General features: G+C 34.7%; 1 protein-coding gene across 41 annotated transcripts in view; it reads left to right on the forward strand.

The window, feature by feature from the left end:
• The window catches only part of RIMS2 (regulating synaptic membrane exocytosis 2), a 489,705-nt gene that overhangs the window by 49,726 nt on the left and 419,759 nt on the right, over nucleotides 1-20,220 (forward strand). For 35 of the 41 annotated variants that reach the window (XM_049817916.1, XM_049817521.1, XM_049817538.1 and 32 more), the window contains exons 2-3: nucleotides 15,129-15,161; nucleotides 15,551-15,637. The exons of 5 other annotated variants lie outside the window; for them this stretch is intronic. In XM_049817916.1, coding sequence (XP_049673873.1) covers nucleotides 15,129-15,161; nucleotides 15,551-15,637 — 120 coding nt within the window. The remainder of the gene's footprint in view (nucleotides 1-15,128; nucleotides 15,162-15,550; nucleotides 15,638-20,220) is intronic. One more of the 41 variants, XM_049817633.1, reaches the window with a different exon arrangement.

The raw sequence follows: 20,220 nt of genomic DNA on the forward strand, positions 1-20,220 counted from the left end.
TGTTATGGAAAGGGTATTTGCCACCACAGGTTGCATAAACATTACTATGTCCTCCAAAACTGAGGCAATCTTTCAGTTCTAATTGGCACCAGTAAATGCCCAGCTGGAATATGTCCAGTTTTGAAAACTGCAGCTCAAAATAGGGGCGGATTAGTTGACAGCAGTCCAGGTGAGATCTCTAGAAAACATGCCATGAGGAGATGCTGAACAGATTTCCTATGCTTTAGGACAGAAGACTGAGGGGAAATTTAAGATTTTCAAAGAAATGAAAGGCTGCTCTTCATGCCTGTAGTAGGTGATGGGACAAGAACTATTGAGCTTAAATTGCAGTTTGGGAGATTCAGACAAGATAGAAGGTAGTAGGTCTAATGTTTATTATCCTTTAAGCTATTTAATGCACTGTTTTCTCATTTGCCCCTCACACATCACTGTGTGTATTGAACTTGTGCTTGGGATGGCAATGACTAATGAGAATAATGACTGAAATATAGTAAACTCATCCTTCCATCAGTAATTTCTGCAGTTTTGAAAACTCTACTCCTTGTGCTGATTTTGAAGAGGTTTTTCATGTATGAAGTACATTTTTTTTCTCTCTCACTGTCTCTTTAAGCAAAAAATGCACGTACCTTTTTCCTCAGAAGAAAGGGGTTAGTATTTTTCTTAGAAAACAGCATCATACAAATTCACTAAAATATGAGCTTGAAAATCACTTTTAAACTTGTTTTCTGTAGATTGCCTTTACTTTTCATTTATACTACTAGTGTGGATTTAAGAAAATATTGAATTTACAAAATTTAGTCTCATATGCCCAATTAGAAATGGATACTAGTGTTGTAGCTCTGCAAAATGTGTTAACTAGGGAGCTTTTCAAGAATGTTTTGCATGTGCCACATTTTAAATCATAGGATTTTCTGGGCTGTTTTTGATGTCACTTTGTGTTTACTAATTTTAATTTATATATAGTGTCTTCATGAATGGTAGTTCTATTCATTTTAAATGCACCCTAATTGCAAACAGACATGAATGAATGCCTGTAATTAGCTGGAAATGAGAACAATGAGTGTCTGCATTACAATAAAGACTTAAGAGTTAAATGATCATCCAAAGCTGCAATTCAGAGTTCCTTTATTAAACATCTAGAACTTCTCTTCACAGAAGAGTTTGAATAATGTATGTTTATGAAGAATGATGCTCACAAAAGGTAAGTATTTCTATAGGTAGCATTCTGTTTATGCCCCTAGTACAGGGGTAGTTTTGCTGGAGGAAGAAGATGAGATCTTAGGGAACTGAAGTTTCTTTTTTCTACCCCTGCCTTGCCCCTACAAGTGCCTTTAACCTATTGTGGCCGATCCTAAGTTTCTGAAATCCAAAACTGATCACTCTTAAAAAGTAGTAGCGAGTATTCAAGATGACATGTATGCCAGGGAGAGGGTTCTGGGTTCTTAATTGGTTCCTGAATTTTATTCCAAGGAAACAGAAAACAAAGGTGGCAGACTTCGAATTCTTCTTTATAATGTCACGCAAGAGACATTCCATCCTTTCAAGAAGTTTAGGTGTTAAGTCAACATTGAAATGTTAATTGTTGAGAGAATACTGTAGTTTTATTTAATTAGAGTATGATGTTTAATTGTACACTTAAAATATTCATTGGTATTTGGTGAAAGGGCTTAAACGCTACCAACCTAGACGCTTGATTTTGCCTCTGACTGTTGGAATATTTTTTGCAGCCTGATTAGGAAAGTTAATCTTAGGAAAAAATAGAAGAAAGTGAAGTCAGACAGGAAACTGTAAGACTGTTACAGTTTCAGTTATACTTTATTTATAATTTTAAAGCTCTATGTTAAAAGTAATCACATGATCAAAGTTTTTCACCACTTCTGGGATAGACTTTTGATTTTTACAGAAATGTCTGTGTTACTTTCAGGAACCACTATGAGGTATTTTTGAACCTGAAGAAGAATGGAATCAAGTGTTTGAACAACTTCTATTGATTTAGACTTTAATTTATGTAAGATATTAGAAGTTAGATAGTTTGCTCAGAGGAATAGTTATACTTGTGTGTGAGTAGTTGTCCTATGAAAACCAAGTGAAGGAGTGTAAATAAACACAGAATATACATTTATACTACTATAAATGGTAGTACAGTTGTTGTTTGGTTATGGTCTCTCATTTTTGGATTCCAGAGTTCTTTCCTGGAGCCTGTTTAGATAGTAGATGTTTTGCTTTCATTGAGCAATGGGGATAGTTACACAGATCAGATTCTTATTTCATTCTTCATTCTACAATGCAGAGAGATATTATATTTAAGAATTTTTTCACTGGTTATTAAAACTAATTTGCTGAATAAACTGTAAAAAGACACTGAAGGAAATTAACACCCAAAGAGAAAACAAATATATGATGTCACAACAACCGTAAAATTTAGTACAGCCTGATTCATCAACCTGCATTGCACTCTGGGACATCAAATCTAGTGGACCCAAAACATCACACTGCTCAAGTTTTGGTGTGACAAGATTTTAGTAGGCTGAGTAAAACCACAACTCACTCAACCAGGAAATGTCTCAGTTACATTCAGCCACTGGTGATTGCAGAAGTTCATATGTGGCAGGAGTTAATGAAAATTAATCAAAATGATATAGTTTTAGCTTTTAAAACTATTGATATTCTCAGCCAAAACAAGACATTTTGGAGAGGCTAAGGAATTCTGATCAGAGGCCCTTACATCTTAGTTTGAAAGAAATAATTTTCATTAATTTTTATAGCAGATCACTTAAATGCTTTTAAGCTTCTGCTTAGTGTGCAATTTGTGATATGGAAACTATTTGAAAGAATTTTAGTTCTGGGCCAAAAAAATCAAAGTTGTTAAAGATTAATCTCACCAATGTGTTCTGCAAAAGCTTTTCTTTCCTTTTTTTTTTTTTTTTTTTTTTTAATGGTATTTCCTTCATGAATTAGACCAGATGAGTTGGTTTCTGTTTAGAATGCTTCCACCAAAGCAGTTACTCTTTTAAGACAGATAGTATTCTTTGAACATAATTTTAAAAACCTTAAAGGTTGAAACTAACTAGAGAGAGTAGAATGTCAGTAGTTTCAAATCTGGCTATGTTCATAGTATTGGATTATGTTCATCTCCTGAGGCTAATGCCTGGTCACTAGATAAAAATAATTGTGAACAATTACAACACTCGAGTTTCATTGGCATCTATGATAAAGCATTAGAATCACTTTGCTTGCTGGTTAGACATACATCTGTACAATGTAAGAAATAAAAACTTCCACAAAAATTATCAATTTAAATAAACTCCTCAGAGTAGGAGAGCCTTATTCATACAACAATGAGTACAAGACAAGGGGACTCAGAAAAAGAATCAGAAATAGTCTAGAAAAATTTGCTGAGTTCCAAGTGTTATCTAACTTTAATTCACTTTAAAATAAAGATGAAAATAGCAAACAAACCCCAACAGAGTACTGATCAAAGAAGACAGGTAGACAGAAATAGCAAACCATTCTGTAAAAAATAGACTGATATCTTTTATTTCTTAGTGGAACATTGAATCAGGCTTATAAAACTAATGGAAAAGAACCTTTCCACTAATGTAAACTGTGTTACTGTAACTAGTTATGCAGACAGTTTATAATAATAGTCTATTTATGATTCTAGCTCTTCCATGCATCAAATGAATCACAAAACATCTGTTTTTAAAGAAAATCACTTGTGCTTTCTTTTAGTAGCATGTAAACTGGGCATTGTATGTACCTCAAATATCTCATGTAGATAGAGACATTATATCACAGATAGATGAGATTATATCACAGTAATGTGATTTCCCAGATATAAACTAATAAATTGTATAAAATAGGTGAATAGAGAAGTCAAAGTGAGCTACAAGTATTACCATTTATATTTTTATTCCATTAATTATATTCTCAGAAAAAAAGCAGTATTTTATGTTTTATTCTTATTAACAGAAGGTCTTAAGAATATTGGAATTATTCCCTCAGAAAGTATTTAAAAAAATTTCCACCTCAAGATTTATGTGAACAGCAACAGCAAATCAGCAAAAATGAATGATTTCTTGATAAATTAGCTATTAGACATGGCCACGTCTATGATATATGTAATTACATTTTCTGTTCTTTAGGAAGAAGATGGCATAGTAAAGTTTGTGTCAGTAAGAATAACACTTTCCTAGATTAAAAAAATCTATTTGAAAGTATTGTCACAAAATGTGTATGGAACAATAGACTCTGCATTGCTGTTGTATTTCTCGTTTATTTGTCTTTTGGTTTTTCATTTTCTGTTTAAATCTTAGATTCTAATCTTGTTTTCATAGCAGAAGCTGTATTGTGTTTCTTTTTTGGTAGGGAACTTTTATGTTTCATGCCATTTAGTAAGCCGGCCTTACTGATGAAGTATGTATACTGCCAATACTACCATTTATTATATGATAGTCATTCAGAGCTTCATATATGAGTGGATGCAGGACATAAGTCTGCCCTGCAAAAGGGCTCTCTGTAAGGCTGATTTTGAAGAGGCTGAGAACAAGAACAAATTCATGATATTTCTCATTTCTGTTCCTGTTATTGCCTCTGCAAGCAGTCCTTCTCTAGGATTGCCTGCACTCTGGAAGGAATCTGAATCCATTTCATGCAGTTAAATGTCACAGTCTGAGAAATACTAACTTACTATCTGTTGTGTAGTTGTTAAGCTCTTCAGTTTATATGACTTTCACCTGGTGAATATACTATAGCTAATAATGTTATAAAATCCTTATTTAACAGGCAAAATAACATATCAAGACCAAAGTAATTACTAGTGCATTTCAAATTAATTACAGAGTGAAAGTGAATTTTTATTTAATTCACCTGCTAGCAGCTGAGCCCAGAGTTGCATATTTCACTGTAGCAGCTGGTGACAGTACAAGCATCTAGGTAAGCACTTTCTGCAGGAGATGCTTGGAATGCCATCTACTGTTGAAGAAGCAAAAAAAACCCCAAAACCCAAACCCCACCAAAACCCCTAGCAGAAACTACTTTTTGGGAGTAATTTGTTCTAAAACGAAACTCTACTTACATTGTTACATCTATACATTTATTACTTGTGAGGCCATCTTTTTTGCAGAATATTTAAAATACATTATGTAGAATTCAACTAATGCTCTGAAAAGTGTTTAAATGTGTTTGATTTCAGTATCCTAGCTTTTGTATCAGTTTTGAAATTAGGCTTTCTGCTTTGTTTTAGGAGTTCCCTGAGAATTTCAGTTAGTTGCAAACCAGTTTGAAGCATAAGTAAAAATAAAGTCTCATCTTTCCAATATAAAATTTAATAGAAATTACATTAAATAAGGAAAGTTGCGATCCAGACACTGTAATAAATATCCCTTAAAAATCCTTATGGTTAAAATTCTCATTTAAATGGAATCAAGTATTAAGAGAAAGACCTTTCTCTGGGAAAAAAAAAAGCCCCACAACTTTTTTTTAAGAAAAATGAGTGTAGGACAACCACTAAAATGGTGTTTGATTATCTGTTACTGAAGTTCACTCTGGTAAAATAGTGCATGGAAGTTACAGAATTACTCAAGCTTGAGTAGTCTTGTAAACCTGTATGTTACACTGAGATATATTTGTGCATGTGTTATTACTATCAATGATACTGGTAAATGTTTGCATTTTGGTCATGAGCAAGACAGTATGATTCACTGCCATCATGTTATAGTCATCTTCATTTCCAGAAGTAAAGTATGGCTTACTGTAACACAGCTATTGTGGTATGCTTCACGTATTCTGTAGGCAAGACTATAAAACTTTTTTTTTTTCTATTACAGAAAATATAAAAGATTACAGTGGTAGACCTAAGACCTAGGTACTATTCTAGCACTACTGTGGTGAAACCTGATTTTTTTTAAAAGTAAAACGAGGTATAAGGGTAGAGTATTTGTCTTAAGGATTGTATTGGAGGAAAATTTTCTTTCCAGTTGACTGTTTGTTAAACTGTTCTTAGAAAAGTAGGAAAATAAACAAACAAACCTAAAATCTGGCTAAACTCAAACTAACAACAGTAATAAGGTAAAAGGTAATTAGAATTTTCTTCAATTTTATTTAAAAATAGATACATTCAAATGAATTCTAGCTGTCAAAAATTAATATTTGTTAGGAGGTTGGGTTGTAGTAGTATACATAACTCAAACACTTTTTAACCCAAATCTCACCTAAGACTTGCTATGGGGTTCCCATAATTACACAGAATTACATTTAGTAACAAATCTTACATGACAATTGGACAATTTTGCCTGTGTCCCTTCTCTGAAAATGAGAGGAAAGTTCCAGTAATTTTTTCTGATTTGACTCCTGCTATTTTAGGTTGAATATTTTTTTCTCTGTGAATCACCTGCCTGAAATATCCACATACCTGCAGGATTTATGAGAGTAACATTTATCAAACTGGAGAGAAAAAAAAAGAAACCTAAAGCTGTTTTTTTGCCAGTGAACTTAAATATACTTGTTTTTAAAGTTTAACCAGCTAAAATTTTGTTAACACACTTTAGAACACCCTGAGTGAAGGCAGTTACTGCCTATGTAGAGGCCCTGAAGAAGTATCAGGCCCATGTAAGGCTTTTCATCCCATATATAGTATGAGCACTAAGATTATAGAGAAGTCAGGGCTTTTCAGATTGTGTGAGAGAGACATTAGTGTGACCAAATACACTGCAGGACAGATGACAAATGATTAAACTATTGTCTCACAATGTAGCTCCTTAAAGAGGAGAAAATTGGTATTTGTAGGAATGTAGCCTTTTTTTGTCTAGAAATGAGTCCACTGACAGAACAAACTGATTAAATTCAAGGAGGTATTTACCTGTACCTCAAGTCCTTGAAATTGGAAGTTCATTCTAGTGAAGAATTATGTAATACTAGCTGCTCTTTAAATGAGCCAATAGAAACTGAGTGGGTAAACTTCTATTAAAGAAATATTTACTAAGGCTCAAGGACTCCTTAAAACTTGCTTGCTCTTTTTAACTGCTGCCCTTGACAGCCTTTGTATGCATTGTTTGGATGTTTTGCTCTTACTGCATTTCTAATACAGGCTAATTTTTGATTTTACATGTTGCAAGTTAGCTGGTGTGATCTTGCAACTCTTACGTATGGTGTCAGAGATGAACAACTAACAGATAATGGACGATTTACCCAGAGAAGGTCAGACTGGTGAAACTCCTAATTCAAGGAAGTTAGTAATGTGACAATCTGAAAAAAACTTCTGGTATGTTAAGATTGGAAGACACTTCTTCACTATATATTTTCTTATGTTAATATTGTTTATACAGGTTTAATAATGCTACTGTCTTCTAGCTATTTTTATTGCTCCTCTTTGACAACTTTGCTTGATCCAAGAATTTCTATTAATTATTGCTTTTTAATTTTTGTTTTTCCTAGTTTCTGTACATGCCTCGTTCCCTCAGCAGACAGAAGATACCCAAGTGGGAAGCAGCTGGCATATTGCACATGGCAACCAATTATAATGCTGACGGTTACAAATTCCCACTTACTCTGTGATAACCAAAATACTCTTTTGTTTGCTAAATATAGGAAAAAGCTGCAGTAGCCCATTTTAAACAATGTGGTAGGTTTGGACAAACACTGGATTTTTAATATTGACCTTTTTATATCACCTCCCTGGTCGAGGCCTCCTGCTTGCAATTTTGGATAACCTTCAAAAGAGAGCATTGATCCATGAATTAATTACTGAAACTGCACATAACATAATGGCTACCATTCAGTGTAGTACTTATTTATTATTACAGTTGTACTACAGACATTTTCTCATGTGCTGATTTGTAGTTTTGACACTTGTTTTATGGTTTTACTATCAACACCATAACAGAAAGGAAAAAGTCGGACCAAGCTTCAAGATGTGTGAGAAGTGTGGGAGCTTTCATTTGTAGAGCACAGTGTCTCTATTTCTTACTCCAGAAACAAATAATAGGAAACATTTTTGCCCGAAAGAGTTCATATCCTAAGATAAGCAGAGTCTGACTTAACTGTGCTGGTTCTAAAATAATCAAAACATACTGTTAGTCTCTTCAGTTTTAGAGTTGAAAGTACAGGGTTGTTGAGTGCTATGTTTTCAGTTGCAGTGAACCACATTTTAGTATGTATTTTCTAAAAATATTATTATCAAAATTTCACTTTGAGACTTGTTTGTCTGGAACCTTTGATAAAACTATCCTATTTCTACTCTGACATATAGACAATAATTAGTTTTAAGCTTACAGAATTTATTGTGTTTATGGGTGATGTTCATCTGAGTTTCATGCAGGGAGTTCATTCAGCCTAGACTATAATTATACAGGAGCATGCACAGGTCTGTGCTTATCCATAAAATGTGTGTAGTGCTTTCTTGTTTCTCTTGTATCTTTAACATCACTGCAGTTTGGACTGCAGGGATGTTTAACCTCTTCAGCTTGGATTTAGGCAGGTTTTAAATTTACTATGTGTTACTGTTTCTAGCCCAACTACCTGACTTCTCCACCTGCTTGTTCACTAATATCAAATGTTCAATTACCTCTCAGCTACTGATCTTGGAGGTGTTTTTTGTGGAAACTGCTGATACTTTTGTTACAAACAGGTCAAAACTAGTCAGGAAAATCACCTACACACTTCTTCAGGAAAATCGTCCTTTTAAAAGCCATTCCTTTATTGTCCAAAATATGATCCTTCTTAATTCAACTACCTATACTCTCTAAATTAATAAAAAACTTGGAGCAGCCATGTAAAATAAAGACTTTAATTTTGATCAAAAATAATAAGGCTGAATCTTCTAAGGTGAATATTCTTATAGCATCAATAGGATAATCAATGCAGAGAATCAATTCAGTTAATGTGTAAATATTTTACAGTTATCCAATTGACATGATGTTTATATTTAACCTCTTTCACTCTTTTCTTGGAGTTAAATATACTTACATAGTTTAACTTAATCTGTAGAGGTACCCTCTTTCAAGGAAATAGCTAATATTACACATATTTGACTATGTGACTGTGTTACCTCCACTGTGTTGTCAAGAGCAGGTGCAGGCAAAGTTACAGATCGTGTATGTGTCAAAGATCTTGACTTTAGACGTGTGAGCAGATGATAGTCTGAACAAATTTGTTCATCAGTGTATGTTGGGTACCAACACAATTTAGTGTAATAAGGTGATTTAACTTGGGATTTTTTTGATCTGCTTATGAATTTTTGATGAAATGTCTTTAATTTTGAATGGTGTGCCCTTAAGGATATAGGTGTGTCTGCCTTTCAGATGGGTTAGAACTTCTTTGGTCAGGTGATAGAAGCATCAGCTTGTAAAGGGTGGCTTTAAAACTATTTCCTTGATAGGCATTTGTTAGTAATAGACTTTTCATAAGATTTTTCATTTCTATAGCAACTGTCACAAGCACCACAAACACAGAGATACCATCTTTTTACTACTTACAGGACATGGCTTCTGCATAATCCTTTTTACTTTTCAGAATACTCTACAGTGTGATGTAGTCACAGTAGTCCTGTGAATTAGTAGTATCTCCATTTTTAGACTTCTGTGCAAGAAATAGCAGTATCTATCTAACTTAAAATCTATAAACTGAATTTATAGTTTTGTCTTCAGTCTTTGCTTTTCACTAGGTTTGCATTAAGAAGACATCTGTTTGTTATCAAATGATTTTGGAACAGTTCAAATCTGCTAATAATTGGACACAGTTATTGAAGAGACAGAGAGAGAAAACACTTCCTTCAAAGATTGTGTGTTGGCATCTTGACTCTTGAGAGAGCGGCTGGCTCTGTACTGTCATCTAGGCTAGTGGGGTCTGGAGTGCAAAGAATAACAAAGGCAAATCCTGATTTGCCAGATTAATTCACTTTATAATATATGTGGGTGTCAAGTAGTTAGCATTCATGCTGTTGTTTTTATTTGAAAGATACCAGCTCTATAGATTTTTTTATGTAACTAGAAATCTGTATTTGAGACAAAATTAATTGCTGCAGTCTTCTTTCAACTATTTTCTACTTCTTTACTGTGAACACAGCTGGAGGTCAATGTCAGTATTGTATCTGTAGAAGAAGCAAAATGTGAACATTCTTTTTATAGATCTGAGACTATCCCTCATTGTTCCTGTATGATTTGCTTTAGGAAGACCAGATAGTTCTGCACATGAGTATTTAATCTCATCTTAATCAAGTTCAGCGTAACATGCATTGCTCATTGAGACTACTGTACCTAATGTTCTGCTTTGGGTTTTGGGCCATTAGGCTCTATGTTCTCTAAACTTAAAATTTCATACAAGTGTCCCACTCTCTGGACTTCATAGGTGATATAGTTAATAAAAATAGCTACTGTAGAAGAATCAACAACTTCATTAAATTGATACCAGCAACATCAATTACAACACTAATTGTAATAACAAATAAATATTTAGATGTTTTTGTTTGTGGATGAGGGAAATCAGAATCCCAAACAAAAGATTGATTTGTATTTCCAATTCTCTCAGCTTCAACAAAAGGGCTAGAAAAAACTTCTATCCTAGTCTATCCTCTTCTAATCACGTCACTGAGGTGGTTAGGAGATAAGAGGAGTGTAGAAAGCTACTGAGCAAAGGACTGTAACTACTGGCCTGTAACATTTTTAAATAAAAGTGACATAGAGTGTTATATGCTTTATGCTCAACTCAGTGTTTCTAGGAGACATTAGGTATACCCAGACTATTCCTGCAGATTGGATCTTATTGTGCTTGTAGGTCCGTGGATGGCAAGGCTGTGAATCTTGAGAGCACTGTTGAGTTTGAGATAGATACTAAAATGTTTATCCCTGCCAAGGATGGCTGATTCTGAAATCTGGATTTCCCTAAACTTCGCTGAAGAAGAACTAGATTCCTGTTTCATTTCAGATATTTAGGAGGTGTAGAGTGTGTTTTAAGGATCATTGTCATGGATTTAGGGCCCTGAATTCTGCCCACATGTTTTTGTGGCATGCGTCCAAGTATGTAAAAGTAGAGAAGAGGTCTGATAATGGAGTGCTTGTTGATTTACCTGTGACCAATGCATCTTTTGGGAAGAATGCCTTATGGTTTTGACATAGTAATTTTAGAGAGGAGCTTTTACTGATGGCAGTAAATTGAAGAATAGAAAAAAATTAGGAGTTTAAAAGGCTAGGAATAATTTTTGTGTTAATGTTTTCACTCCCTTTTCTCCTGCTTCCGTTTTTCTTGTTCTTTTCCCTCTTCTTTCTGTTCTGTTCTCCTATTCATTCTCTGTGCCAGTGGGACTAGCCATAATCTTTGAGCAAATTTTTAGTACATGGAGAGGATCTAACATCAAAAAGTGTTCACTGAGACTTGAGATCTAAACTAATGATGCTAGCTCGTGGAAGAGATCAAAGGGGTCTTGCACTTGGACTGTGTAGGCTTGCAGAGGAACACAAGAGGAATGGTGCTATGAATGTTTCAAAGGGCAGAGGTTCCTGATGACAAAGTGCAAGCTGCAAAAATTCTTTATTGTTGATGTTGTGGTTTAACCCCAGCCAGCAGCTAAGCACGACATAGCCACTCACTCACTCCCCCCGGTGGGATGGAGGAGAGAATCAGAAAAGTACTCGTGGGCTGAGATAAAGACAGTTTAACAGGTAAAGCAAAAGATGTGGGCACAAGCAAAGCAAAACAAGGAATTCATTCACCACTTCCCATGGGCAGGCAGGTGTTCAGCCATCTCCAGGAAAGCAGGGCTCCATCACGCGTAAGACTTGGGAAGACAAACGCCGTCGCTCTGAACATCCCCCCTTCCTCCTTCTTCCCCCAGCTCTATGTGCTGAGCATGACGTCCTATGGTCTGGAATATCCCTGTGGTCAGTTGGGGTCAGCTGTCCCAGCTGTGTCCCCTCCCGACTCCTTGTGCCCCCCCAGCCTCCTCGCTGGTGGGGTGGGGTGAGGAGCAGAAAAGGCCTTGGCTCTGTGCAAGCACTGCTCAACAGTAACGGAAACATCCCTGTGTTATCAACACTGTTTTCAGCACAAATCCAAAACACAGCCCCATACTAGCTACTGTGAAGAAAATTAACTCTATCCCAGCCAAAACCAGCACAATTGACAAGCAGAAAAAATCCTGGCTTGTTTTCAAGTGCAGCAGTACATGGAGTTAAAATCTGTGCAAAAATTCTGATAAAAGTGTCAGACTCTTCTAACATTTTAGAATTATTTGGTGCTTGTGCAAAGTGTTGAGTAAATTCCTATAATGACAGAAATAATCAAAATTGAAAACACGTGGTAAAGTATTTAATATTCTGCATTGTTAGAATACATTGTCCCAGTCACTGTTGATCAGACACATTATCTGCAGCCTGTTGGTGTTTTTACTAAATAGGTATTGATCGGAATTTTTTTCTAGTGAATAACTAGAAGTGGCATTGTCCTTGACAGAGTTTTGAGAGCATAAGGTTGAAAAGATGTGGGAAGGTAAAATGAAGACAGGCAGTCATACTGCTTGGGATTTTTCAGTTGGTCTGTTGAGTAAATGGAGGGTTGGGGTTTTTTTGACCTGTCAGTCCACTTCTTTTAAGCAATTACTGGTTGCTGATTTTTGAAAGGAGGGGAGAAAGCAATGCATATATATGGGAGTACACAATCCAGTAAAACACAAAGCAGTTCTTGTAACCAAAGCAAATACAAGTATATGTTTGTATGTAGACACGGTTTAAGAATCTGGAGTCTCTTCAGACCTTTTCTGTCTAGAAAAGGCTATTTAAACCACAGCTGTGTTAAAAACATCTGTCAATAGATTTTTTCATAATTTCTTTTCAAATTGTAGCATGGTTGTTATAAAGTCAAGGAAGATTGTTGCTAACCAGGGACTGGAAGATATATGGAGAGTGCTCAAGGAATGCGTCACAGTTATATAATAATGGAAGCTGTTGTCCTCACATAACTGCAGTGTTGGAAAGTGTATAGTGGATGAGACACAGAATTATAGGAGGAGAAAAGATTATTTCATAGGAGATATATTTTGGATTGTAGGGTCAAGTTATATCCTGACTTAGAACACAGCATTCCTATAAAAAGCTGAGAAAGTAATTTTGAATACAGGTTTTCAAAGTGTCTGCTAATGGGCAATGTCTTTTATTTAATGGTGCTAAACTAAAAATCTGATTGTAAGATTTAAAAAAATACCAAGGTTTTGCAGCTGCAGTTGAAGTTACCAAACATATACTATTATGTAAAGATGCTAGATCCTATTGAAAAAAAGATTTCAAATGGCACACTCAGAATTAATGTGCAGTATTGCAATTTTAATCTTACTCTATTTTGATCTCAGTTCCACATGTGAAAAAAATTGACCATTGTCACTATCCAAAGGAATGATGTTGATTGTAATCAGATTACATTAAGCACTCAGATTTCCTTTGTTTAGTTCAACAGAAAAATTCACAATGAAGTAATAACTTAAAAGTGTCCAGTAAATATGTTTGGAAGTCGTGTACGGAGAAGAATATAAGGATTAGCTGCATATTTAGTTTTCAATTGAATATCACCAGGGAGGTGATATTTACACTTGTCTAGCTCTAGGCATGTGACTTAGGAGCTTTGAATGATTGAGAGTGTTTCCTTCTCACAGTTGACCGTATAGAGCTTTTAGGCCCTTAATGTCGGGGGATCTGAATTTAAATGTCCTAAGCTGCCTAGTGAAAAAACATATGGAAATGCTTTGATTCCCTGCCCTTCCCCCTTCTCCCCCTTTGAATTTCCTGTGTCAAAAAACTAGTATGGAATCTCTTGGTTAAAGATAATATTATGATTAAGATGCATGGTAGCGTGGAATTGCGACTGCATGAGTAATTTTTATTTTCGTATTTCTTACCTTTGGACCTTTGGAGTATATCTGCTTGGGGATTTTTTTTTTTTTTTTTTTTTTTTTTTTACTGGAACATTTCTTTGTATATAAATTTCTAAAGTGCTGAAGAGGCAAAACCATGCTAGAAGACTTTCTACTGTGTGCTGCATGCTCAGTTTTCTCTTTCTGTAGTCAGTTTTGGAAAGTTTTTAGTGTGTCTTAATGTCCATGTATTTAGGTTCTTGTGGTCACTGAACCCTGTTTATAGAGGTATTCACTGTGATATCTATCATACGGTGGCAGAGATGTGGAGCTGTTTTGGTGGCCTTAATTTTCTGTCCCACATTAAGCATCCACTTAAATTGGGAGCCTACACTCCCTGTTTAGTTAGGTAAGAGAGGATTCTCCATAGAGACATTCAGAATATCTGTTCAGGAACCTTTTTGGTTTATTTGAACATATAGGGAAGCTGGATCCTAACTTGATATTTAAGACCAATATCTGCAATTAGAGGGTGTAAATATTCCTGTGAGTCAATGTCTCCATTCTTGGGTTTGGTGGAGAGGAGTTGCATAGAACATTGGCTTTCTCACTCAAGTTAAAGCATGTATTTCAGATGATAGAATATTTTTGTAAAGACAATGGACAAATATTAATCAGTACTATACAGACCTACTGTATGTACTATCTAGTTATTTCTTTTAGCAAGTTCTAGTAAATTTTACTCAAGTAAAATTCCTTAGCTTTCCTTCCTTATTTTTTAGAGTTACATTATCTGCAGGTCCTGACATCATTGTAGTTTAATAAATATAGTGCAGATATTCCTTTAATCTATTAGAGTATTGCATTTCAAATGGCATATTACATGTTATAAATTCACCTTGAATTATGATAGACAATTTGGTTGTAAATAAAAATTTTAAAAAATAGATTATAGTTAACATAATCAAAGCACCTTCCTTTCAATTTATAGCTGAATGTATTGCTGGAAATGTTCTAACATGATATTCTGTCCAAAGAATTGGAAGCCAGTTATAGAACATTACTGATTTCATTTTGTAACTAAAAGTTTTAGATACTTGGCATTCCCCATTTTTAATCCTAAGTGGAAGTATGCACAGAATACAACTTAATATAAATATACAATAAATATTAAAGGAAAACCTTTTAACTCAAAGTAAGAACTTTCTCCTGCCCATTTGATAACAGATTATAGAACTTCAGGGTAGTTGTTTTGCAACATGTTGCACTCAGTTGTGCAAACTTATCTTTTTAGGGTCAAAGAAGAGCAAAAACCACAGCTGACACAGTAAGTAAAATAAAAATGCAATAGGCTTGACTTTTCTACCTTTGCCATGTTCTGCTTTCTGCACCGTTGATGGTATTAGCTTTCACTAATACCTGATAGGCTGCAGTTAGTTTGTCATCTGCTTCCTGACTGGCTTGTAAGAGAGCTGCCTGCAGCTTCTTACTTCATCCACGTTAGCTGGATGTAGGTTCTTGCTGCCTGCTTGTGAACTGGTGAACTGTAAAACTTTATTTCCCTTACATCCTTAGTGGCTGACTTAGTATTGCAGCTAACATTCCCATTGGCTCTAGCTTTTCCGCCTGTATATTTCTATTAACATTGGATAAGAAACATTTAAACTAGTGTGGTTTTATTGGTTATTCAGTCACATTATTTGCTTATTTAAACAGGTGGTTTCCCTTTAGTGGGATCACTGAGCTGGTAAATAACGTTCTTCAACCACAGCAAAAACAGCAAAATGAAAAGGAGCCCCAGACGTAAGTAAGCTGCTCTCTCTAGACTAAGTAATGTCTGTACAGCATTAAAACATACTGGAGAGTATGTTGAAAATAATTGTCCGTTTAGAACATCCTGCTGAGGGTATTTCACAGGCTGACATGGTTTGCTTTCTGACCCCTCATTTGCAAAGAGAAAACTGAAAATCAGGTTGTACTCTGCTTATCAGTAACTTAAATGATTACATTAGAATACAATCTAAGGAGTTACTACTGCTCCATTTGCCTTTTTCTGCAAATGTTCCATACATGAAACTCCCAGTGAAGTGGTGTGTTTTCTGTGCATGAGGAGCTGGAATGATAAGACATGTAGTATTATATATAGCATGTCTATGCACATGCATGGTATTTGTGATATTGGTCATGCATAGAATGCTATACAAATCTACATAATATGTATGAAGAGCTTTTTAAGGACCAGGGAAATGTCATTTCATTTTTTTCATGCTTCTAAAATATCTGTGAAGTTTCAAAACTTTAGCAGATATAAGGTGAAATCTTGGGTCTGTCAAAGCTGAGGGAATTTTGACTTTGATGGGGCCAGTATTTCATCCATGGACCTTTTACAGTGCTAAGCCAGTATAAGAGCCATGTGAAAAAATTTACTTTTCTTGCTATCTGAAAATTTTAAGATTTAACAGAAACTGGCAAAGCTAGGACATTCAGTCTTAGAGTAGAACTTAAAGCATGGAGCTGAAAATATTCTTTTCATAGAGAAAAACTAAAAAATATTTATTATTTCAAATTTTGAAATACTTAAAATTGACTTTTGATATTATTTAAGCTTTAAACAGTTGAGTTGCTTTCTTTTCTTTCTTCTAAAGGGGAATGCCTTGTAAGTTCACATGATAAAATAAATGTTTGCTTTTGAACCCATGCATAACTGGTTTAAAACATGCATATAACTTATTTTTAATTATTTTCCAGGTAAAATCAGTTTTAGTTTATTTTTAAATGTATATTTAAGTGGAATTTCATACTTGCAGGCCATGAAAGCTGTGAATTATTTTTTGAGAATACACAGTGAGAAATTTTCACAAAATTAAATGGAGAAATAGGCCATAAAATTGATATTCTGTAAAGCAATGTATTATTCTGAGCTCTATTTCTGACATCCTCACTTAAGTTCTTATAATATTGCATATAATATTGCATATAATATTAATAGGGAAGTTTTCTTTATTGGTTATTGTTAGATACTGGCAATAATAAATTTTATTCACAGCACATCAGTACCTCCTTTGTATTCCCAGTTTCCTTAATGCGGCAAAGTTTGTTCTGCTTACTAGTTTTGTACGTATGAAGCATATGGTTTTGAAGAAACTATATACTATTTATGCAGTGTAAACAGTTGAGTTATAGTTGCCAAAAATATTTATAAATGGTAACTCTTATTATGGAGGGTTTTTTTTGAACAGTGATCTCTTTGGGAACTGGCTTTGTTCAGTGTTTTTATTAAATAATTAAGAAATGAATTAAGTTGTATACTCACTGAATTTACAGTTTGCACAAGGCTGGGAGAAGTGTAACATCTAATAGCAGGATTATATTCCAAAATTATCCTGAAAAATCCAAGCTATGGTTATGATGCCATTCAAAAGGATCAATGCAAGGTGGTGTAGTTATATATGTAGGGATAGTTTATGTGGTTGACATAGGATTGAGAAAAATGGTGTAGGTAGAAGTTCTTTGTCAGACAATCAGAGGCCCATAATCGTATGTAAGTTGAGCAAGAGCCAGTATTGTGAAAGAGATAAATATCATACTGGAATGTGTAGACATGATCTGCTCGTCCAGCCTGTACTTCATCAGCTTCTTTTTGAGGATCTTATGGGAGACACTGTGGAAAGCCTTACTGGAGGCAAGGTAGACAATACTCACTGCTCTCCCCTCATCCAGTCGTTTCATTGTAGAAGATCATCAGGTTTGTCAAGCATGACTTCCCCTTGGTGAATGCATGCTGACAACTCCTGATCACCTTTTTGTCCTTCAAGTGCCTGGAAATGGTTCCCAGGATTAGTTGTACCAACACCTTCCCAGGGATGGAGGTGAGTCTGACCAGCCTGCGGTTCCCTAGGTCCTCCTTCTTGCCCTTCTTCAAGGTGGGAGTGACATTTGCTTTCCCCCAGTCATCAGGCATCTCTCCCAATCGCTATGATGAGTGAAAGATTTCTGAGAGTTACTTTTATCTCCAGCTCCTGTGTACTTCATCATGAGTTTTATCTGCAGTGTTCAAGATATTTCCATATTGTCATCTTTACAGAATAGAAATCCTTAGCTGCCCTCTGAAGAAACTGCTTTTGATGCTCAGCGATTAGCCTGTCAATTTTTATTTCTTCAGACTCATATTGCATTTATTTTGTAAAAGGTATATTCAGATTGTTCCTCATTAGGATTTGGTGGTGATCTTTGTGCCTAAGGATTTGACTTGGAGTTTATATTTTTGTTTTTTTGTATGAATCTTGGAACACTATGTAATGGTATGAAGCTCCAATCAGGAATTCCCATGCTAGGAGGCACTAAAGATTCATCTAGTCTAATATTGTGTATTGGCAGTGCCCAGCAATGGATATCTAAGAGGAGGAGGGCATGCATAGACTAATTCTGATACAGCCACTTGACTTCAGGTATTTTAGTGGCTTCCCGAGGAAAAGGCTGCATGCATGTTGCTATATTTATTTCATGGCCATTAGGAATCTTATCTGCCATAAGTATTTCCAGTCCCATTTGAAACCTACTTATATATTCGGCTTCAGAACTTGGGGAAAATGAATTTTACAATTTAATTATCTGCTCTATAGAAGAGTTGTTAGCCTTTGTTTGCTTTAAACTGCTGCCTATTAATTTCATTGGGGAGTCCTAGTCCTGTGTTATGCAATTCGTTATATACTTTGTCTATACTATGCATAACCTTTACACATTTATTATATTCCATGCAGTCTATTATATTTCATACAGTAATCCTTTTAAGCTGAAGAGTCAGAGTTTCTCATTCTATGAAAGGCACTCTGTGCTTTTCATCATCCCTGCTGCCCTGTCGTCTTTTAAAAATTCTATTAGATCTTTTTGAGTTAAGGTTGACCAGCGTCACTCATGGTACTCCATGATTTTATACAGTGGCTTAGGAAAGAAAGTTTCTAGTATTTGCTGCTTAAAGATATCCAAATATTGAAAAGATGATGATTTTTTCCCCTGAACAATTTTGTTTATTTTCAGGCTGGAAGTGAGTCTCTGTTGGTTTGGTGGCTTGCTACAAACTGTAAGAGGACTTTCTTTGACTTTGGCTGCAGGAACTGAACATTTCTTCTTGCTTTGATAATTATGAGGACATTATTAATAAACATTACACAAAATACAGTCAGCATCAAAAGCCATTAAGCATAACACCTTTTGTACCTAAAACATTTCAAAATAAATATATTGAAATATCTAATTGCCTTTTTGTACATTCACTGGACTAATTGTAGGAGAGATTAAAAAAGTGTACATCGCTTAGCATAACATGGGGGAATTTTTCTGCTAAAAATGGCTTTTTAATAAATAGATATTTATATGTTTTTCTGGAAGTTATGTTGACATTATGGGAGATGAAGATTGAAAATTACTGTAAAATGATACTTAGTAAAACCTTTTTCTGCGTATTTTTCTTTAAACTAAATTAATTTTTCTGTTGGTAGAGCACTCCAGCAAACCAGTAAAATTTTCAGTGAAATGTCTTTTCCTGTAGTCTTGAAGAGATAGATTTTTTTTTTTTAAATTGAGTTCTATAAACAACTGTAAATGAAAGAAATTATCCATGAAGAATGCTTGATTTTTACATTTTAATTCCTTTGCTATTTAAAATGTCAAGTAATACTGAATTTTCACATTATATAGTCATTCTCTGTGATCACACACATAGTTTTCTTAACATGCCCTGTCCTGTTGGTATAAAATCTCTCTAGATGTAATGGAAAAGTTTTCAGTATATGAATATGTATACTGTAAAGAACAGGTAGTGTATTTATAGAGAAGACAGTGTCATTATTCCATGTCTCCTTTAAGGCACTGTTGCATAAAGTTGTGCAAAAGAGCAGAATAAATTGTAAGATGCAAGACATACTACATTTTTTTGGTTTATGATGCAAATGCAGTCTTACTAGTCCCCAAACTCAGCATTTGACAAGTAGACTTTCTTAGGTTAGATAAGTTATTTTATTCATAAAATTAGAAATGTCCAGTAAGGAAATATTACTGGATATTTTAGTCTCTAAATTAAAGCACTCTTTGAAACAGATTGCTCCATCTATTGGAATCTCTAATGAATTCTAGTTAAAATAGATTGGCATTTATGAAATATTTAACATAAATCAATGGATCATTATTTTTGTATTCTAAATTTACTGTGTAAACAATATGTCCACCAATGACTAGGCAGATTTGAATTTCCTCAGATTATCTACCCCAAGTGTGATAGCAAGCTAACATAAACAATTATTTAATGAAATTTACATTATGTATAGTCAGTGGGTTTATTTGCAGTCTGTGTAGTTCCTGTTCAGTACGGTGATTAACAGAACATGTTG

Source organism: Accipiter gentilis, chromosome 2 (genome assembly GCF_929443795.1).
Source record: "Accipiter gentilis chromosome 2, bAccGen1.1, whole genome shotgun sequence".
NCBI lineage: Eukaryota > Metazoa > Chordata > Aves > Accipitriformes > Accipitridae > Astur > Astur gentilis.